This window comes from Chanodichthys erythropterus, chromosome 7 (assembly GCF_024489055.1).
Source record: "Chanodichthys erythropterus isolate Z2021 chromosome 7, ASM2448905v1, whole genome shotgun sequence".
In the NCBI taxonomy this organism is placed as follows: Eukaryota; Metazoa; Chordata; class Actinopteri; order Cypriniformes; family Xenocyprididae; genus Chanodichthys; species Chanodichthys erythropterus.
The window spans coordinates 31,950,228-31,960,508 of record NC_090227.1 but is presented as its reverse complement, the minus strand read 5'-3'; the positions used below and the strand labels follow the sequence as shown (position 1 = coordinate 31,960,508).

Below are 10,281 nucleotides of genomic sequence, written 5' to 3'. Positions count from 1 at the left end.
TTATAACAGGGGACTGTGGTGAGATGTTGAACTGGCGCCATCTGCTGGTATTCGTGTATTAATTGAATCATTTTGAGAGTTAACTTGACAGCAAATTATGTATTATTTTAAGTCGATGATGAACCCGTCCGAAATGATCTTGAATCAACAACTCACTGAACCAAAACACCCGTATTTTTTTAAAGGGTTAGTTCACCCAAAAATGAAAATTCTGTCATTTATTACTTACCCTCATGTCGTTTCACACCCGTAAGACCTTCGTTAATCTTTGGAACACAAATTAAGATACTTTAGTTGAAATCCGATAGCTCCGTGAGGCCTCCATAGGGAGCAATGTCACTTTCTCTGTCAAGATCCATAAAGGTACTAAAAACATATTTAAATCAGTTCATGTGAGTACAGTGGTTTAATATTAATATTATAATGCGACGAGAATACTTTTGGCGCGGCAAAAAAAAAAAAAAAAACGAAATAACTTTAGTGATGACCGATTTCAAAACACTGCTTCAGAAAGCATCGAAGCGTTATGAATCAGTGTATCGAATCATGAATCGGATCGCGGGTCAAACCGCCAAACTGCTGAAATCACATGACTTTGGCGCTCCGAACTGTAGATTCGACACACAGATTCACAATGCTCCGATGCTTCCTGAAGCATTGTTTTGAAATCGGCCATCACTAAATAAGTCGTTATTTTGTTGTGTTTTTGCCGCACCAAAAGTATTCTTGTCGCTTTATAATATTAATATTGAGCCACTGTACTCACATGAACTGATTTAAATATATTTTTAGTACCTTTATGGATCCTGACAGAGGAAGTGACATTGCTCCCTATGGGGACCTCACGGAGCCATCGGATTTCAACTAAAATATCTTAATTTGTATTCCGAAGATTAACGAAGGTCTTAAGGGTGTGAAACGACATGAGGGTAAGTAATAAATAACAGAATTTTAATTTTTGGGTGAACTAACCCTTTAAGGTTAGACGTGATATACCAAGAGTGAATCGAGGATTTGACTGATGGGACGAAAAGAACCTTATTTTCATAGTTGAAATGATACAAATAAAACGTACTGGAACTTTTTTATTAAAACGTGCAGTAACTTTGCAGCCAACAGCTGTGTTAGTTTTAGATTTGTCTCGTTAACAACTTTATAATAATGTTTTAAAAGAGACTGACCCTCCCCGCGATGTCAGGCAGCCTAATCATTGAACCGTTTAACTGCTTCTTTGAAACCAGTCGAGTGAAAGAACCGATTCACTGAAAAGAACCGATTCACAGAAAGGAGTCGGACTTCGACCCACTAAAGAAGCAAAAGATGTGCTTTGTGAAACTGTATGGACAACACACTTAAATGTTTAATAAATCCTTAATTATTAATAGTTAATAAAATGTAATTGTGATGATGAACAGCAATCTTCAGAACTTAAAAACAAGCTTTAAAAGATGTGCTTTGTGGAATTTCTTCAAATGAAACAAATGAGTAATTGATCACTCCAAGTTCTTTTGTAGTAATGATAAACTTTACGATGTGACTAATATTTTCTCCAGGTTATGAAAGCTTACTGAAAGCCAGGAAAACAGCATAAGAAAAACAAATGAGCAGAACCTGCTTGTCATTCTCGGAAATGTAATAAAACCACCACATAAATATTTCTTATTAATCAACAGATTTTATTTACATAAAGAACAGAAATATGTGTGTGGACTGTTGTCATCACATTTTATAAAGCAGGATCTCTTCCCCTTTCTATAGAAAGCAGGAATTTACAAACAGACTTGAAATTGACATTTTAACCAAAGACCAATCGTGGAAATTGAGACAAAGCCTTTATTGATCTTTTGTAATGTTTCCGCAAACATTCCCACCCCTCACCCCTTTACTAAAATCTCACTATTTATCATTCGTCTCCAACCCCCTGCAACCTTGGCGTTTCAAAATAAATGCTAAAGGGAAGAAACAGACAAATGAATCTCAATGCACTGGACTGTGATGGACACAAGGGGGGGAGGGGGGGGGGGATGGGGGGAGCACGCAATGAAGTTTCAAGAGTGCAATTAGTACAGCGATGGCAAGATAGATAAAACAAAACACTAAAAACCGGATACGATAACAGAATTGTTATATTAAAGAAATATTACGCAAAATCTCCCTTCTCTCTAGCTCTACCTTACCCATAGTCCAAAACAAAGTCTACATTAGGGTTTATATCTTTAACAGTTTCTGTGATGGTCGAAAGACTTTCCAGTTGAACCATTTCCTAGGAGAAATTACTGTTTGCATGTGGTTTAAATCTTGTATCTCGGTTTCCTTTTTAAAGAACCTATACTTTTTTGCCTGGTTTTCTAAGAGGGTAGGTCTGACAGAAATGGTGCTCTAACAGGGGCTAGTCTGTTGCTCCTCATTAACAAAGAGCAATAATAAGACAAAAAAAAGGTTAAAAGAAATATAAAAAGTTACTCCCACCCCTCCCCCCCAAAAAATGCAATGGGACAGACAAAATGACGGTCAGTTTTAATGCACGCTTCATAGCAGACGTCTGTGGCTACCTCCCCAACCACTGTAAAACAAAGCCGTATGAGTAGATCATCTGCCCATGCATCAGAACAGCAGTGAATCAGGACAAAGACGTGTTTTTTTTGTACTAATGTGCATTTAAATCACAAATTGTCTGAAGTTTTCTTTTTACTTTTGTGTTAATATATTCTTTTCAGTTTATCAATTTTTTTTGTTTCCTAAGACTGTGTCCTTTACATGAAAATGAATAGGTCTTGGCAGAACATGGAGTTGTTCACTCTTGACTTCCATTTTTTTCTCTTTTTGTGCCCCCATACATTTCTAGACTTCAATATTGTTTCCGGCATAAAGCCTGGTCCATGTTCGGGCTGAAAAAGACAAACAAATGAGTTAATACACCCCCAAATGCTTTCTCACACTCTGTAAAGATAGATTACTTGGTATCTTCAGCACAAAGCTGACTTCAACTCCAGTTGTGTGAATAAAAAAGGTGTGGATTCTCTCATATCATTAAGCCTAGCTGTAAAAAGCATTTAGCAATAGCCAAACAATGTACTTCAAAGAAAGCTCCTTTTTGACACACAGATTAGCAATAGAGCTGGAATGACGTGTCAACGTAATCAATTATGTTGGCTAGTATGGCGGCGCCACTTAATATAAGCCAGGACATTTTCAGGACTCACAACCACAGCGACAGTATCGAAAATGGTGATGTCCATAACATTGTAATTAAATAAACATGTCCAATCGAGGCACGAGTTCATCCATCAGATATTTTAAACAACCAACAAGGACTTTAAATGATTAGTAGCTGAATGCAGAATATGTTTGACACCCACTGCAGCTCTGGTGGATCTGCGAATGAACACAAATCATTTTTATGTCTCCATGAGTAAACTAATCCTGTTATGATTATACGGTTCACTGTGGCTCTCACATTATATAGCTGCGTTTCCACAGCAGGAACTTTCCCCTGGAACTAGGGACTTTGTGGTGGTAATCGGTGTGTTTTGACCGCAGAGACCAGGGTCTAAATGAAGTTCCAGATAAAAATTTCCCCCTCAGAAAGTCCCTGCTCACGATGTAGTACTTTTTCAAATTTCAGGGGTGGGACTCACACAGCATTTTATTTCAACCACCATTTTTAAAAATCTGTTGCGGTGAATAGTAAGAGTTGTTTGCTATTCAAATCCACAGTGGAGTTTAAAAAACACAACCGATGGACCGAGATTCAGGCTTTATTAAGCTCATATGCGGAGGATGAAATCCAGCAGGAACTGGAAAGTCGCGCACAGTCCTACGTCACTTGCCTAATCTTTGCGGTACTTTAGACCGCAATGGAAACGCAGACAGCAACAGGTCTGTGGGGAAAAAAAGTTCCTGGAACAAATTGTTGTGGGTAATTTCGATGGAAAAGCCACTAGTTGTGGCAGACAACTAGTTGTCCAGTGCGGCTCTGTTCATTCAGTGCAGGTTTGTCGAGAATGTTGTTGTGAGTCCTGAAAATGTGAAGGTGTCAGTTTGGTTATATAATGAACACAACCGTATTTAGCGCCGCTGCCATACTAGCCATTATCATCTGCTCTAGAGTTTTGTTTAGTGTGAAACATGACAGGAGATTAGGGATGAACATCAACAGTGAGTAATCGGTCGCGTCATTCCAGCTCTAATTATCAATAACCGCTTTTCCACTGTCAGGCCAGTGCGAGCCAGGGCTAACAGCGTGCCAGGCGGGACCAATAGCCTAGGACCTCAAGGCTAAAATCAAGCTGCGTTTCCACTGTCGGGCCAGTAGCCCCGCAGCGCTACCCTAAAACCCACCCTTAACACCTCCATAGAACAGTGCCACACAAATAGCTGACTGAAAAGTACATAAAAAGAGAACACACATACCTATTTAATCGCACCTGCTTCCATTTATTTGTTTACGTCACATTTCTTTAGAAAGAATGAGCATTTCTATTAATTTCCCACAAAATAATGCGATCTGAGGAGGTCTGAGCGATCTCTCCCATCTCACTATACTGTTATCCTGTAATTTCAAACACTTATTGGTGTCTGAAAGTGAATTTGAGCTGAAAATCGGCGTGCCAAAAACCCCTGCCCGTTGGCTCAGAGGAAGCCCTGAAGAGGTCCAATCAAGCCATTGGAAACACAAAATTGGCCCCGGCACACAATAGCACAATCACTTTTGGCCCAACAGTGGAAACGCAGCTAATGAAGTAGTGCCACTGGTCTCTTAAAGCTTCCCACCCAGAAAAACCTCTGATTTAAGAACAATTGGATAAATATTAGCAATATCTATTCTTCATTGAACTATCCCTTTAAAAATGAATTTAACTAGCACCCACCTGTCTCTATGGCTTGAGCTTCATTAGTCTTCCACTGCTCTGCGACGTCATTTGCTAGAGGATCATCAGGGTTGGGTGCGCTTAGTAATGCCTGGATTGATAGCAGCACTGTGCGGATCTGCAAGGCTGGAGACCACTTATCTGTGTGACATCATGCCATGGAGAGAGATCAACAAGAGAAAGAGCATTAGGAGAAAAGTAGCCGTTAGCTTTCATATGCACCAAGTCCAGCCTTGGGATAGGGTCAAAAGTGTAATCGGAGATCCTCAATCTTCCTACAGAAATTAATTGTGCAAATCTTTCAGTGTGTACATGTCAGGTAAGGGACCTATAAAATTTAATAGCTTCAAACTGTCATTGCTCTGAGGTAAAGATAAAATGAGTCTTTTCCAGAAATCAAAACTAATTCATTTTTCTCCAATCCAATACTCGAGGGACAAGAACATAATTTCCCTCATTTTAATAGAACATTTTATTGCTTAATAAAAAAAGGTTTATGTAGTAAGGAAATATTTTGAATAAAAATGTTAAATATGTTCTTATATATGTGTTTGTTTTGGCAAACATTTGCTCCTATTTTCTGGTTTCTCTATATGGCCATCAGATACAAATATAATATAATTATTGTAAATATTGATATTGTAATATCTAGCATTCTGAATGAATGAATGAAATGAATGAATGAATGAATTTTCAGTAGTCATTACTCCAGTATCTCGTGATCCTTCAGAAATCATTCCAATATGCTGATTTGGTGCTCAAGAAACATTTTTTAATATTTTCAATGTTGAAAACAGTTGTCCTGCTTAATATTTTGTGGAAACCATGATAGATATGTCTCACATTTTTTTGATGAATACAAAGTAGTGCTTAATATTTTTGCAAACACCTTGATACCATTTTTCCAGGATTCTTTGATGAATAGAAAGTTAATAAATAACAGCATTTATGTGAAATAGAAATCTTTTGTAACATTGTAATGTCTTTACGGTCACTTTTGGTAAATTTAATGCATCCTTGCTGCATAAAACTTTTTAAATAAATAAAAGCCATTCCATTACAACAGAATTTAAGACATTCATGTTTAGGTCATGATATGTAAAATCAGTATGATCTGAAAGTTTCAGAAAATGGAATAAAATGGTCTCTCACCTTTCAAAATATCTAGACATATTCTTCCCAGCTTGTCTACATTAGGGTGATATATTTTGGTCATGAAGCGTACTTTCGGAGCTGCCATGGGATATTCTTCAGGAAGAAAGAGTTCAAGTTTAAAAGTGCCCCCCTCAAAGGGGGAGTCTTGAGGTCCGGCGATGACCACGTGGAAGTAGCGAGCGTTCCCCTCATCTGGCTCTGCCTTTATACCTGGCACCGGCTCTGCCAACAAACGCTGTGTTTCCTACATGGACACAAATGGAAACAGAATCAATTAGGCTGGAACATGAGGCATCTCTACACATTCAGCTAATTAGCAATTAGCCAAAGCACTGGTAGTCTTTGGTAGTCTGGAGACAGTCGAGTACACAGGAGTAAACAAAACAGTAGAAAGAGCCAACATATAATGCGCACAGTGACAACTGATTTTTGTCTTTGAAAAACTGTAAAACTTAACCTTGTAACCTTGCACAATGGCTATGTAACAAAGACTAATTGTCCTGCATCAACACAACACATTCCAATGGCAAACAAACCTGTACAGCAAGGTGATACTTCATGGACTGACAGGTCATGAATAATTTTATGTTCTGGATTTTATTGGTATAGCCAGGCCCAAATAGACTTTCGGCACAGATTTTGGGGGTGAAAATGGCAGATTGAATTACATAGAAGTCCTGCATTCTTATTGGTAGACAAAACCATTTAACTCATAAAAGGTTGGCATATACAAGTTTTGTAAACACTTGTTCCAATTCTGTGGAAATCTACAGCTTCTTTTGGTAAAGCAAATTCATACACTACGCTATTTAACAGTTTAGGGTCAGTAAGATTTATTTTTACAAAAAAATGATACTTTTATTCAGCAAAGATTATCAAAAGTGACAGTGAAGACATTTATAATGTTACAAAAGTTTTCCATTTCAAATAAATGCTATTTTAAACATTTTTTATTTAATCCTGAAAAAATATCATAACTGGTTTTCAACACTGATAAAAAATAAAATGTTTCCTGAAGGATCTTGTAACACTGAAGACTGGATGAATGATGCTGAAAATTCAGATTTGCTATCACAGGAACAAATTACATTTTAATTTATATTCAAATACAAAACCATTTATTTAAATTTCAATAATTTCACAATAATAATGATCAAGTACATGCAGCCTTAGTGAGCATGAGACTTGTTTCAAAAACATAAAATAAACACTGACCCCAAACTTTCGAATGCACAACTATGTGAACCATGAAAAGTTGCATGAAAAAAATATGCATCTTTTATAGGAAAAGTTGTAAATTTCAACAAAGTCACAACTTTATGTGTGCTTAAATATTGTTACCAATGACAGAAGTACAATATTTACTGATAATACAGTACCTTTAACCTTCAGTAGGGCAGAGGACGATCTTATATCACCACAAATGTTACTGGTTAGGCACTCTAGATGTTTTCAGTAAACACTCTCTTTGCACAACACATTAGAAAAGACTGTATCTTGCAATTTCGATATCTTTTTTTATTCCACGATCAGTCTTTATGCTGCATCTTGCACTGCTCAACAACATTTAGCATTGAGTTATATCTCAAAAGGTGCGCATTACTCATAAATAAAACGTGAAACATTTTCATCTAAAACCAAGACTACAAGGGTTAAACTGACAGTCATTACAAACCAATCAAGACAGACACTTTGTGTTCAGTTAGAGAGAGAAACAGGGCTGACCCTTACAGTCCTTTTGAAACACACACCCATATGACTAATGAGAATGTGATATCACCTGTGGAATGCTTGAGTCTGGAGACGTTGTTCATCTGAGAACTGCTGTACTATGCTGCTCCCTACACCTAATAGATTGCCTGTATGGCATCTGAGAACTTGTGCCAAAAAGAGGATATGACAATCTCAGAGTCATAAACCCATTTCCAAAAGCTACCGCACCTGTTCTGCAACCTGTTTAAAAAAAAAAAGAGGGTTCTTTGGCCATAGGATAATGAAACTATAAAACAAGATTCTTCTAGAAGGATCTTGATATTGGTCAATAAAAGCTGTCATATACAATTAGAAATCAACCAACCAATCAAGAAAGATTTAATGTAATGTTTAAGGTTGAACCATTTTTGAAATTTGAATTTAAAATAAATTCTATTTAAATATATCTTAAAAATTACTCCTGTGAGGCAAAGCCGAATTTTCAGCATCATTCATCCAGTCTTCAGTGTCACATGATCCTTCAGAAATCATTCTAATATACTGATTTGTGGCTCAAGAAACATTATTATTATCATCATAATAAACATACAAACTTTATTTCAGGAATCTTTGAAAAAATATAGAAAGTTCAAAAGAACAACATTTAATTCAAATAGAATCTTTTGTAATATTATAAATCTTCACAGTCACTTTTGATTAATTATCACTGCTGAATAAACATTAAATTCTTTTATATTGACCCCAAACCTTTGAACGGTAGTGTATAATAACCATGTATAGGAATAATGTATATTATTACTAATTAATTCCTGACAGCGTATTCAGGACCTTAATGTGACAATCTAGGGGGGTTTATTGTGTTATAATGACTCTCTAACTGTATATTTTCACATTCATTACATGATTACTTTGATTATTTTAACGTAGCATATACATGCATTGTGCTCAGAATGAAATTCCTCACATGTTTCAGATATCCCACAGACAAAACCATGCAGAGCAAACACAGACAAGAGAGGGGCTCCCTGTCATGCATGGGGGACATGCCATAAAGGATGCGTTCCCAGCCCTCCCACTCACATCAGTCAGTTCATTTCACAGGCAAATCTACTGCAACAGTTTCAATGTCTTATTCAGAAGACGTATATGTGCGTACGTATAATCACAAATTACTGGACAACAGCAGTAGTAGACAACACAAAGCGAGAAACCTTGATGATATACACAAAAGATGCAGCAGCAATGATATACCAGGGTAGGACCTAATCTACTGAATCTAAATAAAACACAGAAATATATGCGTTCAGACTCAGAGTTGTGATTTTATCAGGAGGAAGCGGCTTACGTCATTTCACTAGCCATAAATCTGTTCACTGGCAACTGAGTTTTGGTTTTGTTTTTGAAAAAAAAAAAAAATGTCATTATTTGTTCATTCTCCTGTTTTTCAATGACACTTATCTGAGTAACACAAAAGGAAACTAAAATATTACATTTTTTTTTCCCATGCAATGAAAATGTATGGATACTTTCATTCGGTCTAACAGTTTCTTCTGTGTTCCAGACTGACATACAACTTTTGTTTTTGGTTTGAACAAGATCTAAGTTGAATAAACGATGACGACTTTAATATGAATTGTGGATGAACTGTTGCTTTAATTCGGAGTTACAAATTTCTGTGAGAATAAACAGTTCTCATTTAGGATGTGCTGTTCTTTAATTAAAGTCTGTCTTAGTTAAACTATATTGCATTTTATTTGACATTTCTGCTGTCTGGGGCCTGCAGTCATTAGCTCATTTAGCAGAAGAAGCACCGCAACAGCTTCCCTAGCCAACAGGAAGCGAGCTTGACGAATTATTTTGCTAACGATCCTGCCCTAAAAGGCAAGATAATCACCCTGCACGCAGTAAAACAGATATATACATAATTTGTATGTGAACTCGTTGTAAAAAAACAATCATGACTGCTTACATTGGATTATTTTGCTAAGTTTTTACGCCTAGCTAGCCGTCTCTGGAGCGGTTAGCTTGCGAGCTCACACACAACAGCTTGAGCTTAAGCAATGAATGACCGCGAGCGAGCCACTCTCACCATTTATACTTCAGTTAGTGTGGGAACGTTTGGTATTTTTTAATGCTTTTGATTCTGGGCCCCATATAGTAATGAATAAGACACAGGCCCTGCGCCATCTTTCACAGCGGTGGATGTATTTTTAACCCACCCTTATTCGGGATCCGACTGAATGTACCGAAACGGAAGTGGCTAACAAACACAGTGCCAAACGCTAAGCCAGCTGTCGCTTCTCTTTGGCTGATCATTTCAATGATATCTGAGGATTTCGCAGTGTTATGATTCAAAAGAAAGACTAAAAATGTGCAGTGTGTCTCACTTCACGATTACCTTAATGATCCTGCGGGGCAACCCTGCCATCTTGTCTTGAATGCGGATTTTAGCTTTGACTCTCGGTGCCTCTTACTTCGTTTGCATTGACGGCGGAGACGCAGTGCAACACACGCCTTCCGGCGCGTTGCGTCCAGACGCACG

General features: G+C 37.3%; 1 protein-coding gene across 1 annotated transcript; it reads right to left on the bottom strand.

Moving 5' to 3' along the window:
- Positions 1-1,679: 1,679 nt before the first annotated feature.
- On the bottom strand, positions 1,680-10,281 carry ube2na (ubiquitin-conjugating enzyme E2Na). The gene is made up of 4 exons (XM_067390222.1): positions 10,138-10,281; positions 6,024-6,270; positions 4,872-5,012; positions 1,680-2,888 (listed from the first exon to the last, which is right to left on the bottom strand). The coding sequence occupies exons 1-4, from the start codon at positions 10,165-10,167 to the stop codon at positions 2,842-2,844; spliced, it is 465 nt and encodes a 154-aa protein (XP_067246323.1). The 5' UTR covers positions 10,168-10,281; the 3' UTR covers positions 1,680-2,841.

What these genes read in the sequence shown, in the direction of transcription:
- ube2na (XM_067390222.1), bottom strand. Translation starts at nt 10,167, where the DNA reads ATGGCAGGGTTGCCCCGCAGGATCATTAAG. An exon ending in TGCCCCGCAGGATCATTAAG is followed by an intron (nt 6,271 to 10,137) that starts GTAATCGTGAAG and finishes GTGTCCATGTAG; the next exon opens with GAAACACAGCGTTTGTTGGC. An exon ending in ATGTCTAGATATTTTGAAAG is followed by an intron (nt 5,013 to 6,023) that starts GTGAGAGACCAT and finishes GATGTCACACAG; the next exon opens with ATAAGTGGTCTCCAGCCTTG.